We start from the raw sequence: 21,625 nt of genomic DNA on the forward strand, positions 1-21,625 counted from the left end.
AAGAAGGAGATTCCACCACCTCCCTAGGTAACCCATTCTAGTGCTTCACCACCCTCCTAGTGAAAAAGTTTTTCCTAATATCCAACCTAAACCTCCCCCAGTGCAACCTGAGACCATTACTCCTTGTTCTGTCATCTGGAACAAGTGAGAATAATCTAGATCCATCCTCTTTGGAACCCCCTTTTAGGTAGTTGAAAGCAGCTATCAAATCCCCCCTCATTCTTCTCTTCTGCAGACTAAACAATCCCAGTGCCATCAGCCTCTCCTCATAAGTCATGTGCTCCAGCCCCCTAATCATTTTTTGTTGCCCTTCACCAGACTCTTTCCAATTTTTCCACATCCTCCTTGTAGTGTGGAGCCCAAAACTCGACACAGTACTCCAGATGAGGCCTCACCAATGCCGAATAGAGGGGAATGATCATGTCCCTTGATCTCCTACTTATACAGCCCAAAATGCTGTTAGCCTTCTTGGCAACAAGGGCACACTGTTGACTCATATCCAGCTTCTCATACACTATAACCCCTAGGTCCTTTTCCGCAGAACTTCTGCCTAGCTGCTCAGTCCCTTGTCTGTAGCAGTGCATGGGATTCTTCCACCCTAAGTGCAAGACTCAGCACTTATCCTTGTTGAACCTCATCAGATTTCTTTTGGCCCAAACTTCTAATTTGTCTAGGTCCCTCTTTTAGCCTGAAATGGTTTTGACAGACATCAAGTGTGAGAGAACCAGTCTTAGACCGTCACAACATAATGGATACGGAAGTGAAATCTGACTTTCAGAATAAAGCTGATACAACTTCATTTTGCATTGCACCTTTCTTCAAATCTGTGTTCTGAATCTGCATCACTCACTCATTGTGACAGCCTTTCTGTGCTGCAGTTTCCCTATCTGTAAAATGGGGATGATAATGCAAACCCACCTTAGCATGCAGCTCTGAGATGTATGGATGAAAAGTGCTATACAAATGCGAAGTATTATTTACTAAATATGTCATGTAAGTAGGATCAATACTATGGTTTTTGCATATAAAAGGAGCTGCCTGTGCGAAAGTGCTTGGATCAAGAGTTGTAAGAGTGGTTGAAGGGGCAGATGAGAGTCTATTATCACATGAGTAGAGGGACTGGAGAGTAAAGACATCACTCAGGTATATTGAGTAAGTACTTTACCTACATACATAGAGGAAGTCAGGTAGTAACTTGCAGGAAGATTCTGGCGGGGGATGAGGGGTGGGTTGAAAGCAAGGAGTGCAATTTTGAACCGGATCCTAAAATGAAAGGAGAGCTGATAGACCATAGATGGGGATGGGGTGATGTGGTTGCGCTCTTCTGTATCTAAACAAAAATTCCATTGTGATTCCTGGTGGCAACTGTAATCTACTATTGACTCCACTATTTCAATTTTCAGACACTACTAATCTGTACGTGAGTGGCATGGCATCAAATCACAGCACTTCACCCCAAGATGACCATCTTCCTCATTACCTCCAGGATGAAGACCCCTTTGCATCAAAACTTTCTAGGGAAGCTGACTTAGTAGCTGGATTTTATTTAACAGTTATTGGTAAGGCTGTTTTAATTATTTTGTTCATGGTGTTGTAAGTTACTACATGGTCTATCAGGCACCCGCAAAGAAAGCTGCAGCCAGTCATATTTGTGGTGCACCAGATAGTAAAAAGAAAGATGTGGTGGGATGGTGGGTGGGAAACTTAAGTAATAGGAACATGGGTATTGCCAGATGGGATCAAAACCATGATCCATCTGGTCCAATATCCTATCTGTGACAGTGACCAGTACTAGATGTGTCAGAGGAAAATGCAAGAAACCCTTAAAGGACAATTATTTGGTAAGCTGCTCATAGAAGTTGTTTCCTAGCCTGGGACAATTAGTGGCTGGCTTCTGCCCTTATAGCATAGGAGTTTATACCCATTTCATTTTTTAAAAAAAGATCTATCTAATATAACTATACGGATAATGAGAATATCCACAGACACCCAGTCATATTTGAGTCTTGCTAAACTCTTGGTCTCAGTGATACTGCATGGCAGTGAGTTCCATGTGTTGAAGAAATACATTTCTACATGTATGAGTTTTATATTTATTGTCTTTCATTGCATTTACCTTTGTTCTATTTAATATTGCACATAACTCCAGGGGCTTCCAATTTATCTTCTTTATAATCATTATTTCATATACCTCTATCGGACCTTCTTTTATTTGTCTCCTCCCAAAACAAGCTTGGTATTTCAATCTCTTCTGCTACGAAAGTCTCTTCAAAGTTTGAGTAATTGTTGTTGCCTTTCTTGGCATCTCTTCTACATGTTGTTATTCAGTAGTATAATGTCACCCTATAAATCAGAGGAGTATGCTCACATGGAGTGCTGTGTTCAGAATGGGTCTCCTGGTTTCAGTAACGGAATCCAGTATTTCATGTGAAAGGTACACCATTGATTTACACAGTGCTGTTACACTATTCTCAGTATTCTTTTCCTGCTCTCTATGTATCCTAGCATTTTGTTTGCTATTCCCCCCTTTTTTTCTTTCCTGCTGCTGTGGAAACAGATTTTTTCAGTGAGTTGTCCAAAACAAACCAACCCTTAGGTCTTTTTCCTGAGTAAGTTATGTTTATTGAGATCCCAGGAACTATGTAGGACTCAGAGTGGTTGAAAGCAGTCCTTCCAAAATACATTGTCTGGCCTTTTAAAAATTATTGTATTTAATGTACACTTCAATATATAAACTTTAAAAGAAAGATCTCTCGCGGGCTTAAGCAGCTTTGAGAAATAATAAAAAATACAATCAGAGGAAGACAAAGAAAAGCAGTAGCAAACTTTCCCCGCATAAAAGAAACCAGGCCACACAACCAGAATTTCCTCACCTCAGGTCCCACAAACTCTAATCCTCTACAAATAAAACTTAAGTGGAACCTCTGAAAGTGTGTGCCCACAAAGATGGCCTTTGCATGTCATACATGAAGGGATGCGCTCTTGCCGAAGTGTAGAGGCCCAAAGATGTGTGGGGTTGTCTTGGTATTCTACCCCCAATCTGAACCTTAGAGTCCAAAAATGGGGTACTAGCATGAATTCCTCTAAGCTTAATTACCAGCTTAGATCTGATAAGCTGCCTCCACCCAAAAAATTAGAGTGTTTTGGGGCACTCTGATCCCCCCAAAAACCTTCCCTGGGGACCCCAAGACCCAAATCCCTTGAGTCTTACAACAAACGGGAATAAACCATTTCCCCCCCTTCTCCTTTCTTCCTCCCAGATCTTTCCCGCCCTGGGTACACTAGGAGATCACCGTGATTCAACTCCTTGAATCACAACACAGAGAAATCAGGTTTGTTTCCCCCCTTCTCTCTCCTTCTCAGGCTTTCCCTCCCTGAGCTATCCTGGAGAGAGAGACAGATTCAAGCTCCGTGAATCTAAAACAAAGGGATTCCACCCTTCCCCCCTCTCTTTTGTCTTCCTGTCCCTCACCAATTCCCTGGTAAGTACAGACTCAATTCTCTTGAGCCTCAACAAGGGGAAAAAATCAAACAGGTCTTAAAAAGCAAAACTTTTAATAAAAAGAAAGGAAAAAAAGTAAAAGTTGTCTCTGTAATTTAGCTGGTAAAAGTTACAGGGTCTTTCAGCTTCTAGACACTAGAGAGAAGCCTCCCCCCAGCAAAATACACATTTGCAAATACAGAAAACAATCAAAAGACTATAACCGCCTTTCTACTTAATACTCACTATTCTGAATATATAAGATACTGTAGCAGGGAGATTGGCAAGAAACCTGGTTGCACATCTAGTCCCTTTCAGGACCCAGAGAGAACAAAGCAAAACCCAAAAAACACAAACAAAGGCTTCCCTCCACCGAGATTTGAAAGTATCTTGTCTCCTGATTGGTCCTCTGTTTGTTAACCCTTTACAGGTAAAAGAGACATTAACCCTTAACTATCTGTTTATGACAGGGGTCCCTTAAAAGTGGCCTCTATGAAGAAGCAAAGCATTGTGTCTTTAGCATCAGTAGGAAATTACTGATACTAAAGTAGAGAGATCATCTAGTCATTAGGATGTTAAGCAAGAAACACTTCAAAATATTACTGTTAATGCCCACGCTAACTCTGAACCAATCGTACAAAAGACATGGTAATCTTGAGTTAGTGAAAATGCTGCCAACACACTCTCTACTAGGCCTCTGAGGTTCTGATTATGTTTCATGGCAACAAACAGAGAAGTTAGGTTAGAAGCATAAAATCCTCTTGCTGGATGGTTGCAATGTAACACTTCTTTATTTCTAAGAATTCAGAATAACACAGAAGAACCCCAAACAGAGAAAGACAAAGCAGACTACTCCCTAAAATAGAGAGGCACAACTCGCCCCCCTCTCTTACTCTGGGCTCTGTCTATTGACTGTGATCCCAGCCAGCTTCCCTGCAGCCCCCCTGGCTGCAAGAAGGACCAGGAAAACCACTGTGAATTTAAAGTGATTGATCACAGTTTTAATAGTTTTCAATACACCACACTTCTGAATTCAGATTCCTTCTGCTCTGATGCTATAGATCCCAGTGTTCATTAATTTGATTCCAAGCATGTGAGCTTTCAGTTATGTGCCTGCACGGGACTGAAAAATGTTGGGCTTAACAAACTTGTCCAAAAAGAGTAGGTCTGTGCAGGGTATTACAGAGAGATTGTGGGGCTCACAGAGATCATGAAAGGAGCCATGCTAGGTGATGCTAGGTTTTGATTTGATTCAAGGTTTGAGTGAACCTGGTTTTGTTGTAGCTGATTTGGTTAGCTTGTCGTCATAGGAGACTGCAGTAGACTTTTGCTTGTATTAAAGTACACAGCTTCTCATGTGTCCATGTTTATGTGGAAGATAATCATTTACTGATGTTCCACCAAATTAACTCTAATAAATCATTCTCAGCAAGTCTTTGATTCTCATGCCAGCCATTTCCCTGTGCACCGCTTTGTGGTGTCTTTTCCCATGGTATATTAGTACTTTCAAAACAAAAATGAAGACTATAGAGACATAAGCCTCCCTCCTCCCATAATTTGCCCTCTAACTTAAATAGTGAGTGCTTATCCTCAGCACATTGCAGAGTACAGCTTTGCAGATGTAGAAGAGGGGAAGCTATCATTGGTTCAATGGAGAGGGATCTGTGAGTAAGTACATCTTCTGGCTGAAATCTCAGTCCCTCAGAAGGGTTGCTGGTGCCAGAGGAGGATTGCTTGGACTATGATAGTGCCTGAAGGCCCTGATCTTGTTCTAAAAACCTGCAAAGGGGATGTTTTTTTTTAAATTTGCCCATCGAACCTACAGCTGGCCAGAACATTTCTGACATAAAGTCTTCCCTTGAAAAATGCTGTTTAGTTGTAATTGAAATATTTCATGGGAACGTGTGGATTTCTACAAAACTTTGCTTAGAAAAAAATGGAAATGAAGCACTTTGATGTTGAAACATTCCATTTCAACAGTACTAGAGTGGAACATTGTGATTTTTCATCTAAAAAAAATCCCCCTTCATTTCAGAATTTATTTTCTTATTTTCTTTTTTTAATAAAAAGTCAAAATCAAAACAAAGCATTTTGACTTTTGGGGAAAAAAATTTCAACTGAAACTATTTACCAAATTTGACCTGAATTTGTGAATAGTTTTCATCAGCCCAAGATGGCATTTTCTGGCAAATATACTATTTGTCCGAAAAATTTTGCCCAGGTGTAGAAAGAATAGCTCTGAGGTTTAAATTATAGTATCTTAATAGCAATATGTACTAACTCAGATAACATAATGATTATTTAAATGTCAACAATTGGGTAAAGCATATTAAATAGTGATTGGTAAACAGCGAGGCAAACCTGTTATCTTCTCCATTGGTTTACAGTACAAACGGTTTCTGAAGCATTAAAGTAAATCCTCTGAAACATCTGGTACTGACCATTATCAGAGACAGTATATTACATCAGATGGATCAGTGTTCTGATCTAGTATGCCAATCCCTGTGTTTCTGTTAATAGCAATGTTGATATATGGGGTCATGTGTACGCATAAATAAAAACCATATTGCCCGCCTCACTATATTTGATATTAAATCTATCAAATTATAATGATTTTGCTTGTAGATGAGTGTGTTTTCTGGTTACATGGTCTTTGCCCAGTTATAAAAGTGTTAAATCAGGAGTTTCACTTGTTCATAGTATAGACCACATCTTGATAGGCATATTCTAGAGGACTGACCTCCCTTCTCGTTCACCATTCGACTGCTGCTTTTCTCCTTCACGTTCACACAGTGTCCTTGCAGCAATTGCAACAGTTGCTTACATATGAAAGAAATATTAAAACAGCTAAAATCTGTTTAAAACAATGTAGTGCTTTTAATACAATTTACCAGTGGCGAAGAAAAAGAATCTGTACCATTCAACCAACTAGCGCTCACAGAGGTAGAGAGCCACTGCCTTATATAATTGCATTATAAATTATACAATACTTCATAGTGGTTTTTAAGATTCTATTTTTCTTGAAAAATGTTTAGAAAACATAAAAATTGTTCATTGTGAAAAAAGGCATCTGCTGAATTTAGCCCTTTCCCTGTTTGAGAATTGTCACGGTTTGAAGTAAATAAAACTATTTGACATACAAACCCATTTTGGCCTCTGGGTTGTCTGTGTACTAATAATAATGAGAAGTTACCTGAGTTTTGTTGTTTGGAATTCTCTATTCGAGAACTGTGATTGGTCACCCGAGTCCCATAGTATTTTGAAATTTAAGTACCTAAATGTAGGCACCTAAAACCATAGCTAGGCATCTAGTAAGTAGCCTGGCTTTCAGAGGTGCTGAGCACCCACAGTTGTCATTGACTTCAACTAGAATTGCAGATGTTCAGCACCTCTGAATACTAGTTCACATAATCAGGTACCTAAATAGCCCAAAGCTGGAATTTAGGGTATGTCTGCTTTGCAATCAGGGGATGTGATTGTAGCTTATGTAGATAAGCTACCTAGCTCGGGTACTGGAGCAGTAGCTGTGCGAGTAATTACCCAGGGTTCAGGGTGGACTTGTACAGTTCACGCTGAAGTGAATGCTGTTATAGGATCAGTATCATTGCTGCAATACCCGAGCTTGCTAGATTAAAGCTAATTTGGGTATTGTCGACATGAGCTACAATCACACTCCAGGATTGTAGTGTAGATACATCTTTTGAGGGCTCTGACACTCTGACGAAGTGGGGTAGGGCCGCCCTGTGGGGGCAAGTGGGGCAATTTGCCCCAGGCCCGAGGCCCAGCAGGGGCCCCCACAAGAGTTTTTCGGGGACCTTGGAGCAGGGTCCTTCACTCGCTTTGGGGGCCCCAGAAAACTCTCAGGGGCCCAGACCTCGGAGCTTCTTCTCTCCTGGTCTTCGCCGGCAGGGGGTCCTTCCGTTCCGGGGTGGAAGGACCCCCCAACGCCGAATTACTGCTGAAGCTGGACCTGCCGCCAAAGTGCAGCTGGGTCTTCCGTGATAATTCAGCGGCAGGGGATCCTTCCGCTCCGGGACCTGCTGCCGAAGAGCCCTGAAGACCCGCAGCGGGGACCTCCCGCCGCCAAATTACTGCCAAAGCGGGACCCGCTGCACACTTTGGCAGCGAGTCTGCTTCAGTGGTAATTCGGTGGTGGGAAGCCCCCGCCACGGGTCTTCAGGGCACTTCGGTGGCAGGTCCTGGAGCGGAAGGACCCCCCGCTGCTGAATTACCACTGAAGCGGGGGCCCCAGGCCCCCAGAATCCTATGGGCTGCCCTGATGTGGGGCAACAGCCTGGAAAGGGTTATGGGATCCTTCACTACCTGGGTAGAATGACAAGTTTCACAGTAGCAGCCGTATTAATCTGTATTCACAAAAACAACAGGAGTACTTGTGGCACCTTAGAGACTAACAAATTTATTTCAGCATAAGCTTTCGTGGGCTACAGCTCACTTCTTATCCAAAGAAGTGAGCTGTAGCCCACGGAAGCTTATGCTGAAATAAATTTGTTAGTCTCTAAAGTGCCACAAGTACTCCTGTTCTTTTTGCCTGGGTAGAATGTACAATAACTTCTCATTTAAAGTCATCCTGGGTAACGTTTCATTGTTATGTTGCTGATCAACTAGGGAACATGCTCATTTGAAGTTGTGCAATGCTCCTTTCCAGGGGCGGCTCCAGGCACCAGCATGCCAAGCGCGTGCCTGGGGCGGCAAGCCACGGGGCACGCTCTGCTGGTCGCTGCGAGGGCGGCAGGCAGGCTGCCTTCGGTGGCATGTCTGCGGAGGGTCCACTGGCCCTCTGGCTTTGGCAGACCTCCCGCAGGTGTGCTGCTGAATCCGTGGGACCAAAGACTTCTCACAGGCGTGCCACTGAATCCACAGGACTGAGGACCTCTCGCAGGCAAGCCGCTGAAGGCTGCCTGCCTGCCGTGCTTGGGGCGGCAAAATACCTAGAGCCGCCCCTACTCCCTTCTAACGTCGTTTGGCCGCCACCTACTTTGTTCACTGCTTGCAGGAAGAGCAGCCCAGATACTATACCTAATGTCACTAGAGATACCATGTAAAAATTGGCATAGAAAGAGAAAAGATTACACGTAAGCAAAACTGAAGTAAAATCATTCACAAAACTGCAAGGAACATGTTATGGGAAAACAGGATTTTTGTATCTTCCTATAATTAAGAATAAATTACTAGTAGGAAACTGTGGTACCATAACATTTGAAAAAGCAACAAAGAGTGCTGTGGCACCTTATAGACTAACAGATGTATTGGAGCATAAGCTTTCATGGGTGAATACCATGAAAGCTTATGCTCCAATACATCTGTTAGTCTATAAGGTGCCACAGAACTCTGTTGCTTTTTACAGATCCAGACTAACATGGCTACCCTGCTGATACATAACATTTTAAGATAATCAGATTTCTTGTTAAAAAGAAACAGCACAGCAGTCCAGGAAGCAGGTCAGTGCTGGGAGCAGAGTCACGAAAGCAGCCCACAGAGCAGACTTGTCCTGGGGAGAGAGCTGCAGCCACAGAACCAGAGACACAGCCCAAGGAGAGCAGATCCTGTGCTGGGAGCAGGGCTGCAGTCACAGAGCTAGAAGGGGCAGAGAAGCAGCCAGGGGGCTGGAGGCAGAGCAGCAGCAGCAGCCATGCTGAGGCAGAGTGGAACTGGAGCTGAGACAGAGTTGTGGAACTGGTTCAGAGGCTGAGTGGAGCTGGAGCTAGAACAGTGGAGCTGGGGCTGGAGCTGAAGCCTGGTGTGGTGAGCAACAGGAGCCAGCCAAGGGGAGACCCTGGGCAAAGGGCCCAGCACAGAAAGACACCTCCAGCCAAGAGTCATTGCAGGCCAGGCTGAGAGGGGGATCTTAACCCGACGGGAGGCTGATGCTGGAAGAAGGATCCCACCACCCAAAGCCTAGAGGTGTGTGGCCACCACCATTGCAAGTATACAACCCACAGCATCCCTGCACCACAGCCAGGGCCTGAGAGGGAGGCCTGGGACCTACAAGAAACAGACTGTGAACTGCCCTGACGTTCCAGAGACACTGTTTGTAATGTTCCCTGCCACAGAGCGGGGTGATGTGTTTTCCTTTAACCTTTCCCATTTTTTCTTATTCCTTTTAAAACTAATTGTTGATTAAATAACTTGTATTTGCTTTAAATTGTATGAATGATCAGTGGGTCAGGAAAGTGCCCAGTGCAGAGAGAGTACCCCGGAGTGGGGACATCCTAGCCCCTGTCCTAGGTGACCACAGCAAGGTCGGGGGTTGAGCCCCCCAGGAATCCTGGGCCCAGCCGTGCTGGGGTTACGAGGCCTCTTCCAGACAGGAGAGTGGAAGGGGAGTCCTCAAGGGCAGGGAGGCCTCTGGGTAAAGGAAGTGAGAGCAAGGACTCAGATCCTTACGCTAGCCCATTTCACCGGGGTAGTGCAGAAGCCAGGAAAGTTCCCCACCATATATATATCCAGTTGTCATTATTGCCCTGTAGTTCTGTAACAAAAATAATTTTATAATTATATATATATATATATATATATATATATATATATATATATATATATATATATATATATATATATATATATATATATATATAATTATAAAATTATTTTTGTTACAGAACTACAGGGCAATAATGACAACTGGATGTCATGACTGGGAAAAAGGAAATGAAAGAAATTAGATTTGCCTTCAATTCAGAAATTGCTTAATTTCATGATCATTCAGATCTATTATGATCTTGAGTTCCATAGTCTAGGGTCCATCTCCTGTCAGAGTTCTGTTGCATTCATTCAGGAGCCTCCCCAGATTTGGTGCTGGAACTAGGGGTGGTGGGTGTTCCCGCCTCCCTGGCTTGCAGGGGTTTCCATCATGTGCAGGGTTCACAGTTTAATTCAATGGCTTTCAGCACCCCCACTATAAAAATTGTTCCAGCACTCCTGTTCCTTGGTTGGATGATGATTTCTTTGTTCTTGTTGAACATAGCTATCATGGGAGGTCATGGGTTCTCTGAGAGGAAATGGGCAGTTCACAGGTGGCATTGAAGACTGCTTGCATTTTGCTAGCTTTTCAATCAGATTACTTAGAAAATGGAGGCTAGATACACGATAATATTTTGCAAGGTCTCTAACATCAGTCAATGGTCTCTTTAGTTTTGGTGGGACTATTGTGTGTTTAAGGAGTGTGTCAGATTCCTCTCCATAAAGGAGATGTTGATAGTCTCTATTATTAGGATTTCTGTTATTTTCTACTCTTCTACCATGCAGGAGAGGCAGGAATCAGAATCAGGACGGTGATCCTGATTCTGATTTCTGTTGGTGTGTCCATGGAGTCTGTTTGTTTGAATGGGCTAAAATCTTGGCAGAAGGGCAATGTGATTCTGGTTCTGTGACTGGCTTGTTATCTGCAGCAGCCCATGAAGCCATCCCAGATGTGAGTGATCCTGTTGGTGAAACAGGATAATAATTCCTCACAGCAGGAGGTGCTGTATTCTGGGATTGAATGGAGGCACTTTGGGTATGCAAAGCTGATTTATGGTCTGGTAGACTTTGCTATTTCTATGGTGGAGGACTGCTAAACTCTTTGTGCCTCTTACCTGAAAATGGCACAAGTTTGTAGAATTTGTTTGTGGTTTTCTGACACCATTACTCCAGGTTTCTTCTTTCATGATCTTCTTTCACAGGATGTCCAGTTAGGGCAATCTAGACCAGCTCTCTGAAAGACCAGATGATGAGGAGAGGCTTCCCCTTTAAGGGATCACTTACCCCACAGTGTCAATATCAGTGAAGTTAGGGTAATGGTAAAGTGGCAGCTCCAAGCCAAGGCTCTGGGAGTCCCCAGCTGGTGAGCAGAGAGAGACAATGATAGCCGTTATGAATAGTACAAGTTCTCCCTCACTGAGGAAATCCCAGATACTGTCTTATGCTGGTTGTACACAACAAAGTAGATGTGAAGTTCACAAGAAAATGCTGAGTGAAACGCCATTGAAAGAGGAGCCACCCTGTCATAAGTCTCACCCCCACTCTCAACTTTAGGGTACAGATGTGGGGATCTGCATGGACACTTCTAAGCTTAATTATCAGTTTAGATCTGGTCTCGCTGCCACCATCCAGAATTTCTGAGTACCTGGATCACTCCCTTTCCCCCCAAAACCTTCCCCTCCCTGGGTAGCCTTGAGAGACTCCTCCACCAATTCCCTGGTGAGTCCAGATCCAATTCCCTTGGATCTAAAAAACAGGGAAAAAATCAATCACGTTCTTAAAAATAAGGCTTTTAATTAAAGAAAAGAAAGGTAAAAGAAAGAAAAAAATAAACCCTCTGGGAGACAGCATACCAGCGTATCTCATGAACAATAGATTGAAAACACAGGATGTTCCCCTGGGCAGAAATCTTAATACACACAAGAATACCCAATTTGATAATTTCCCCCCTAATTGCACCAAGACAAGTTACAAAGAAAATAAACATAAACCTATTTATCCCTTTCTAAAACTTACTACTCTGATAAGAGGCTGATCTTTTTTACTCAGGCAGAAACTGACTAAACAAAGGAAACTTCCCTCCTTCCTTTCGAAACATCTTGTTCCCCCATTGGTTCCTCTGGTCAGGTGTCAGCTAGGCTGGGTGAACTTCTTAACCCTTTACAGGTAAAAGAGGCATTAACCCTTAACTATCTGTTTATGACACATCCTCTAGAAACTTCTCAGCGTGAAGGATGTCCTCTTATCTGATATTAAGTACCTGATGTTATTTCAGAGATATAGGTCTTTGTGACTGAGCCAGAACAATGAATTTCATCATTATAGTGCATACACAGCCACGTGAGAAATGGGGCTAGCAAAGATTAAAGGATAAAGAGAATGGGAAGATTTATTGTATGCATTAGATTAACAATTTAACTATTTACAGTAAGGCTCAAATGGTGTAGATAGTAGGCATCTGCACAAGTATGTTTAATGAACTGTGAGGAAGGGGATGCCTTCTGTCTCACAAAGACCTATATCACTGAAATAACATCAGGTACTTAACTGGGGATTATATGGAACAGAGCTGTGCAAATAACTGCTTTTTCAGTTCACTGGCAGTTCTGAAGAATTAAAAAAAGTATTTTGGTTTGGATCAAACCAAATCCAAAAAACTATGAAAAATTTCAGCGAATCAAAAAAAACCCACCCCATTTTGGTTCCAATGAAACCTATTTCATTTAACCCAAAATAGATTTTTTTAAGGCACTGATGGAGGAAGAAGCTGAGGTGGCCTTTTTTATAACCCTTAGCCTAGCGGTTAGGATAGTCACCTGGGATGTTTGGACACAAGGGTTCAATTCTCCCCTCTGCCTGATGGGGAGATGGGAGGTGAAGTGGGGTCTCCCATATTGCAGGACAGTGCCCTAATCTTTAGATTATGTGATACTCTTGGGCAGAGTCCTTGCAATTTTTTTCCTATTTGAAGCTGTTCCACTTTATATAAATAATGAAATAGCCAATGGAGCAAGGACTTGAGCTTGCGTCTCTCACTCAGTAATTGCCCTGTTCTGTCCATGCCCTTTGAAACATCTGGCTGTAGCCACTGTCAGAAGAGAGGATAGTAGGTTAGTTGGGCCATTGGTCTGACCCAGTATGGCCATTCTTACGTTTTTAGACTAGGTGAGTGCTGTAGCCATCAGGCTACAGTCTCTCTCTCTCACTCACTCACTCTTCATTGTCATTATGAGGGATTAAATTACATGCCTGGGACTTCGCTAACCTGAAAACTTCTTTTTAGTCTAAATTATTCCGTGAATTTGTGTCCATTTCATGAACTGGATTGACTGAAACTGCATTTTTTTTGGTGACTAAACCATTTGTCTGGAAAAATGTTGCCAAACTCTAATCTGGAAGGTACGTTTACTAATAAAATGTAAAACACACAGCAAAGATAAGAACTGACGTGTTTTAAGTTGTTTGTTGGTGTTTTAACCCTAGAGTTAACCACAATGAGCTAAAACAAATTTCAATGCTTCAGTCGTTGTATACACTAAATGTTCTAATTCTGTGTCATTTCCTGTTGTGAACAACTCCTCTGAGAGCAGTGCTGGAATCAATAAGAAATGAGTATTTTTTGTACTGTCTGACATATCTGTTAAGGTTACAGCTGGGTGAAAATTTTCCGCTGAAACTTTTTTCCGTGGAAAATACAAATTCAGGGCAGCTGAAACATTTCGCAAATCCGTGTCTGTCGCAGGGCAGGGTTTCTCCTGGGCTTCCAAACACTAGCTGCCTTGCCCAGTTTCCTTTTAAGAAGGTTTATTCTCTTAAAACAGGCAAGTAAACCAATAGAAAACAGTCTTCAAATTCACCTCTTTTCTTTCAGGCTTCAGATAGGGTTGCCAACTTTCTAATCATAGAAATCTGAAGACCCTTGCCCCATCCCTTCACCAAGGCCATGCCCCACCCTACCTTTTCTCTAAGGCCCCGCCCCCACTCACTCCATCCCCCCTCTGCCCATTGCTTGCTCTCTCACACCCTCACTCGCTCATTTTCACTGAGCTGGAGCAGGGGGTTGAATGAGGGCTCCATCTGGGGGTGTGGGCTCTGGGATGGGGCCAAGGATGAGAGATTTGGAGTGCAGGAAGGGGCTCTGGATTGATGTTGAGGGGTTTGGAGTGCATGGGGAGGGTGATGGCTCTGGATGATGGGGTGGGCTCTGGGGTGGGGCTGGGGATGAGGGATTTGAGTTGCAGGAGGGGGCTCAGCGCTGGGGCAATGGGTTTGGGTGTGGGAGGGGGTGATGGGTGAAGACTCTTGGCAACACTTACCTCAGGTGACTCCCAGCAAGCATGTCCCTCCGGCTCCTAGGTGGAGAGGTGGCCAGGGTGCATTGCCCCTGCCTGCAGGTGATGCCCCCGCTGCTTCCATTGGCCAATGGGAGCTGGGAGCCAGTGCTCAGGGTGGAGGCAATGTGTGGAGCCCCAAGGTCACTCCTCCACCTAGGAGACAGAGGGACATGCCAGCCACTTCCTGGGAGCTGCACAGAGCCAGGTAGGGAGCCTGCCAGTCCCACACCAATCGGACTTTTAATGGCCCGGACAGCCCTTCTGATCAGAGCTGCTAGGGTCCTTTTTCAACTGGGTGTTCTGGTTAAAAAACAGACTCCTGGCAACCCTAGCTTCAGTGCCACTCCTCCCTGGATTTTCTGGGGCTTCTGCTCCTGGCAGCTTCCCAGGTCTAGTCAGCTATGCTTCCTTCCTGGAGCAGTTGACCCAGAGCTGCTTCCCTGAGCATCTGTCCCCTTGCTCCAGGGAACCACCACAGGTGTTAGCTCCACTCTGGTATGGCGTCCTTTCCTGTCCCCATCACTCCCTTCCACCTGTCACTTCGTGGCCTCTGACGACCCTTTATAGTCCCAAATGTATCCCAGACCCATCATCTGAATAGGGCTCACCAGTTACCTTGTGACAGAGTCAAATTGGGTGAATTTTGTGTGAAAAACAAACCAACCAAGTTCTCAAAAAAAAAAGTTGAAATATTTAATTGAAGATTTTGAAACTGAAGCATTTTGACTTTTCATTTTGAAATTTACTTCAATTTTATTTTAAACAAAAATGTGTGTGTGAGTGTGTGTGTGCGTGTGTGTGTGTGTGTGTGAGAGAGAGAGAGAGAGAAAGAGAGAGAGAGAATTTTGGGAGTTCACCAAAAATTTTGTTTATGGTCAGCCCAAAATGAATTTTTTTTTCTGTATGTCCAGAAAACATCCCCCACCCCCCAAAATCAGTTATTCACACAGATCTAGCTAGGGTCTTTTCCATTCCTCTCTTTCTTTTCTAGGTGATTGTGATGGATTTGGAGCTGCACTGTGATAATTTATGAGTAATATATGTTGGCTTGTATGAGGGACCAGGGCTTAGGCAGTCTGGCTTAGTGATCGCAGCTGGATTGGAGTCCACACATCAGGGCAGTAGTCGATGAGCAGGGTTTGGAGGAATCACTAGAAAAGTCAGGGTCATAGTCAGGCTGGGGTCAGAGACAGTACCAGGCTGGAATCAGATTTCAGGCCAGAATTGGAGATCGGAGATCACAGGTAGATCTGGGGTCCTAACAAGCCTGAAAACCATATGGTTGCCCAGACAACTTTTTGGTGAAATAGGGTACTTAGCCAATCAGCATGCTGCAGGGTATCATCACTCTGGGTCCTTTGGGTGGTATTTCCTGTGGCGCTTACTCTCCACAGTGCTCCGCGGCGACAGCACTGCATTACTTCCTGGCTGCACTGTGGGACCATCAGCTAGTCGATGCTCTGCAAACCTAGGGTCTAGTCCACAGATCCTTACAGCCTGGTTATTGGGATTTTGTTATTTACTGTATGACAGTATTGGTTAAAGTTAATAGGGTTTTTTTCTGGATGGAGGCAGGAAGGAGAAGAACGGTTTAAGATAGCCTCCTATCAGCAAACACTTAAGAGTTGTTAAGGGATGATGGCAGAACTATTAGCTTTGATGACTTTCTCTGTCTCTGACCAGCCTTCAACTGGTTTAATGAGGAATGACCAAGGCCTGCCAAACACAGGGGAGCAAAGAACTTGGGCAGAGGGGGTTCAAAGCAGGGCAGTCGAACAGGGACAAAGGGGGTGAGAGAGTATGGAGGCGGGACCAGACTCAGACACAGGTACAGGAGCCTGCAGGTGTTGTATGAAGAAGTTAGGCGAGGGGCTTGTCTACATGGCAGGATAATGAGCTGTATGGGGGGGTGGTCTGGTTTCTAAAGTGTACTAATGTGTTGTGCATTAATTGGTCCATGCAGACTCTGCTGTTGTGCACTAAAATTTCCCTAGTGTGCTTTAACATAGGAAAACAGCATGATGTTAAAGAATACCTACAGGGTCTGCTTGGACCAGTTAGTGCACTTTAGAAGTCACACCCCCGTAGTGCGCATTACCTCACTGTATAGACAAGCTCTAGATCTTCATTATAGGATGGGATGGCTTTAGGTAAGAGAGACATGCATGTAGACCGTTGTTTTAAAACCCTTTTCCTCTTACGCTTTGATCTACTGCTAAATAAACAATACTTTTGTTTTAAAAAGGCTGATTGGTCACCATATACCACTGGTCACTGGCTCCTGAAGGTAAGAATCGCAGGTGCCAGAATTCAGTCAGACCTGCAGGGTAAGAACAGTTAATACACATCGTACTGTAGCCCGGCTCCTAGTCTGAGAGTGGAGGAATCGTGTGATTCTACCCTGGGGCAGGTAAGAGCACCAGACTCAACCATGAGGACATGTACATGGAGAAACCAGAGGGGACAGAGCTGCGGAACAACTGTATTCTAATTTGCAACATTTATTTATGCTTTAACATTCACTACATTCTTTCAATAATTTTAAGCATTTGATTGTGTTCACTTTAATTTTGACTGCAATCTTTACATTTTACCTCCCTTGAGCTGCTCAACTCAATATAAAAATGAATTTAATGCTCCTGGACTTACTAGTGTTGGCTTCAAGTGCTATAGTTGAGTTCACAGCTCAGATCTTATTGATTTAAATAGGACCACGATCAAGATCCTTTTTTTTGGAATGTCAGAAATGCATCTTTATGTTCAAATAAACATGGAAAAAGAAACCCCAAAGCTGAAGCAGTGTGCACATGTTTTGGAACTAAATCCTCTGTGGAAATAGAAAATGAAGTGTAAAAGTGGAGCAGGAATGTCTACTGCTATGGATGATTGTGTGAGGGGGGAAAATGTGTTTTCATTTAAACTGCCTGTTAAGTCAATGTGGATTTATCCCTGGGGCTGGAGGGATGGGGTTAAACTGTGTATAGTAATGCACTCTCACAGTACACCACTGAAGTTGTTTCAAATTGTATAACTGAGATGCCTTGTTACATCCTCTTATTAGTTGCTACCATGGTCCATGACATTGCTTTTCTTCTTCGGTGGGAGGTACACTGATTTTACTCTGGTGGGAACTGTAGAGGGTATGGGCAACCAGGGAAAGGAAGTCAGTAGGGGGATGGGAGGAGGACAGATGCTATGATTCAGAAAAGGGATGGGGTGTGGTGAGTTGCAGAGGGACAAGATTAAAAATAAATAAATAAAGCCAGTTACATCATTTTTACACTCTCACTCATTTCTAACAAGTTTCTATGGGACATATAATGTGTTGTGGAAAATTGACCATACGGTTGATTTTAGATCAGACAGCCTGAGGCTCCTTTATTTTATACAAGCATATATGCAGGGAGAGACAGCGTGACCCCACTCAAGAGGCAAGCTACTCTGCTTACTACAAATTTTACCATGCTTATAAAGGTTAAAATCGCAAAACGTAGCATGCTGGTTACACGTTATTTGCCTTATTTGGAATATAATGTTGATAACAAGCAAGCTGACCAATTAATTTTCCATCTATGGCAGAGCCCCAATTTTCCAGCTATGGCTTTTTCCTGTTATTGTCTTTGCCAGTCAAGTCTGCTGTTTGACTGTTCTAACACCTTTTCTGTAGTCCCAACAGCAAGCTCAGCTGTTGTAACTTAACAGATTTCCTGGTTCCCCTTTATCCAATTCCAGTTCCTCTTTTTGGGGCCCTGACCACCTTTCTGTCCCTGCATGCCCTTTATACAGACAAACAAACTAAGCAGAAGCTCTAAATTTTGCTTTTAGCTAAAGACTTAAGGCCTACAGGGAAAAGGCTTCAGGCCTGCAACAAGGGGAAGGTTGACTTTTCCCTATCAACTGTACACCACTGTTTGGCACATTTCATGCTGAATTTGTCCTCATTGGGAATTTAAAACATGACAAGAGTGGCATCCGCTTATGCCTAGCCTCTGTTTGGCTGCCTGAATGGGATTGGTGGCTGTGATGTAGTGGTCCGCAGCCTCTGGTTTGATCACTTTTTGTCTTTTATAACTTTCTTATAGTGCCCTGGTCATAAACTAAAGCTGTCTTTTCCCTTAGATCACCCACAGTGGAGACAAGCAATTCAAATATCGCCTGCCCTCCCCCAGAGGATGATTTTTCCTTCCACCACAGCAGTTTCCAGAATGGGACTGGACTGAGTGCACTGTAATCTCCAGGATTTTGTTCTGTCAAGTTTTAAATGATGTGACGCCTCACTATTCCATAGCCTATTATCTCACAGTTAGAACACTTTTTGTGGATGTTGCATCTAAATTCTCCCTTACCTAATTCCAACCTGTCACTCTTAATGCATTGTCACACACACTTCTTCAGTTTCCTTGATTTACAGCCTTCCATGTGATTGGTCCCTAATCCTACCTACCTGAACCGTACTCCTTTTTGTTACTCTTCTCTGAATTCCTTCTAGTTTGTTGACCTCTTTCTCTGGAACTGTGAAGCTCCGAATGAAAATAAAGACACTGCTGGGCCAAAGAATTGTGGGGAAGCATTTCTCAGCAATTTTGTTTAAGTGAAGATTGTTTTGATATTTTTATTACAGGAGTTCTTTCCACTTTTGGGAATGGCTATGTTCTTTTTATGTCCTTGAAACGGAAAAAGAAGCTCAGACCCGCTGAGATAATGACTGTCAATTTAGCCGTGTGTGACTTGGGGATTTCAGGTAATTCAGTGTTTTAGTTCTTCTTTTACTTTCCTTGCCTTTTTATTTTTATTTCTTTTTGGCCATGATATGTGTGGCCAAATTCTACCCTGTGTTATGCGGATGGGACCCCTCCATATGACAATAGGAGCCCAGGGTGTGCTTGTGATGGCGGAACTCAGCCCATACTGTTTCTATTCCATTGTTTCCACATTAAAAAAAAAATTGGAAAGAGTATAAGAGCAATTTTAGGGAGGTGCAGATCCCCTGGAAAAAGAATGAATATGAAGAGAAATATGACCTATTCCAGCGATCTTGAATCAGGCAAAGGGCCCATGCAGGTTCAAATCTCAGAAGCTCGCGTTGTAAAATTTGGTATGATCAATACAAAACAGCCTTCATAACAGCTGAAAAGCACTATATTTCAGTTCTACCAAATGTTATATATACCAGGGATATAAACACACACTGAAAAAACCCCTTAGAACGAGGGGTGAGGAATATCGAGGGCTTTGATATCTTCAAATCGAATAATTTTCTACCTAGTTACCCTTTTAAGAATGGGACACTGCCTCTTTTCCTTCCTGTAAAAAGCCATGCTTTACTGTCTGTGTCAATCTGTAAAGAAGAAGCAACCCAGGAAAAGACCTGTACGCCCAACTCTATATCTGAATATGTTCAGGGGTGAGAATAGACACCCTTTAGAAGACTGTGCAGCACTGTGGAGGTGCCTAGCTCTTGGTGATACTTTATTTTTTAATCTAATGCTTGTAGGGTGACCAGACAGCATGTGTGAAAAATCAGGACAGGGGGTGGGGGGCAATAGGAGCCTATATAAGAAAAAGCCCCCAAAATCGGGACTGTCCCTATAAAATCGGGACATCGGGACTGCTTCTGCAATTCTCATCACACTCATGAGAGTTATGCAGAACTGGGCAGAAGAAGTGTACATCCCTTTTGAAAAAAATGGCTTGGACTGCAGGAGCCTGAGGAAATCCACCCGAAATCTACACCTGATATTCACCCAACTGACCATAGGGTGTCATCAGTGTGGTACAAATGATAGCTTAAAGGAACAGGCAGCTCCAAACTTCGTTAGATCCCAGTACTGTTATATCTCATTTGTTAGAGAAAAGTCATTGTCATTACGCTTTCCAGGAAATGGCATGACTGGGTCTGAGGATCTATGAAAGCTGATGTTTTTCTGGCTGAGTGATCAGCCTGTGGATATACAAATAAGTCTCTGCTGTGGGATTTGCTTGTTTCTAAGAGTGTTATCATAAAAATGTCAGCTCTAGTGTCAAGATAAACCCCTTAGAATGATTCATTAGCTGTTTTCCATCTGTAGCACTTAGAAATGCGGCAAATGAATTCCAGATAGGCAAGAAACAACTCCAGTCTCATACATCAATTATGCCCTGTGAATCCAACTCATTTAATAGTGAAATATCAGCTTGCTGGTGACATTTGCAAACATGCATTCATTTCTGATGCCATCTACTGGATAATGCATGCTTGTAGTGTGCATCTCAAAGTGTGTTTAGACTTGTGATTAGAGCAAGCATTTTACGATCAGGACTTTTGGGTTCTATTCCTCCCTATTCCAAGACAGAGTATGATCCTTGACCAAATCAATCTCTCTATGCCTTTGTGTGAAAGGTCTATAATTAACATGGAGTGAATACTTTGCAACAAATAATTAATTTGATTAGTTCAGCCTTTTTCTGCTTATGTAATGCTGTGACTAGCACAGGGCAGAACTGTTCAGATGAATAGTTTATTTACTGAAAAATACAATTTTAATCAACCAGAAAATATTTGCAAATTTGACAAGTTTGATCTTCCTCCTGGGCAAAAGGCAATTACCTTGCTCTACCCTATGTTTGAAGATGCCTGCATTATCATTGATCTCCCCTCAGTGTCCTGTATTTTGAGTAAAGTTAGGGTTTTTTTGTTTTTTGTTTTTTTTTAAATATTATTTTGACAGCACCAACTTTTCCAATAACTCATTGTTTCCCCTCTTTGTAGTTGTCGGAAAACCATTTAGTATAATTTCCTTCTTCTCTCACCGATGGGTGTTTGGCTGGCTGGGCTGCCGTTGGTATGGATGGGCCGGCTTCTTCTTTGGCTGTGGGAGTCTTATCACCATGACAGCTGTCAGCCTGGATAGATACCTGAAAATTTGTCATTTAACTTATGGTAAGAAGGAAAATTGGCATTGAGTGACACTATATAGCGATTTTCTCTCCCCAACCTCACTGGAGACTTGTTTAGCAGCATTAAGCAGAAAAGTATAAGAATCATGTTCCCTATTCCTTTTTCCAAAAAGAAAGCAGAACATTGTGCGGGACTGGCCCAAGCTGTCCCCGCTCTTCACGTGGGGCTGGCTTGAGCCCTGCCTGCCTGCCCCCTGCCTGAGCACTGCCCCCCACTGCATGGCTGGCATCGCTGCTCCCCCCCCACATTCCTGTGCATCACACCCCACTTTTTTGACAAAAGTGGGCATTTGTCCTGTTTACTCTTGCTAGCTGATCATGCCAGTAAGCGCAAACAGGACAAATGCCCACTTTTGCCAACAAAGTCAGGACGACCAGGACATGGCTTAAAAAA

The 21,625-nt window shown here is 43.2% G+C and overlaps 1 protein-coding gene across 1 annotated transcript in view; it reads left to right on the forward strand.

Moving 5' to 3' along the window:
* The first annotated feature begins 1,393 nt into the window (after positions 1-1,393).
* OPN5 (opsin 5) overlaps positions 1,394-21,625 on the forward strand; it is a 32,353-nt gene continuing 12,121 nt past the window's right edge. The window contains exons 1-3 of the mRNA XM_030558424.1: positions 1,394-1,559; positions 18,917-19,036; positions 21,044-21,214. Coding sequence (XP_030414284.1) covers positions 1,430-1,559; positions 18,917-19,036; positions 21,044-21,214 — 421 coding nt within the window. The 5' untranslated portion in view covers positions 1,394-1,429. The remainder of the gene's footprint in view (positions 1,560-18,916; positions 19,037-21,043; positions 21,215-21,625) is intronic.

This window comes from Gopherus evgoodei, chromosome 3 (genome assembly GCF_007399415.2).
Source record: "Gopherus evgoodei ecotype Sinaloan lineage chromosome 3, rGopEvg1_v1.p, whole genome shotgun sequence".
Classification (NCBI taxonomy): Eukaryota; Metazoa; Chordata; order Testudines; family Testudinidae; genus Gopherus; species Gopherus evgoodei.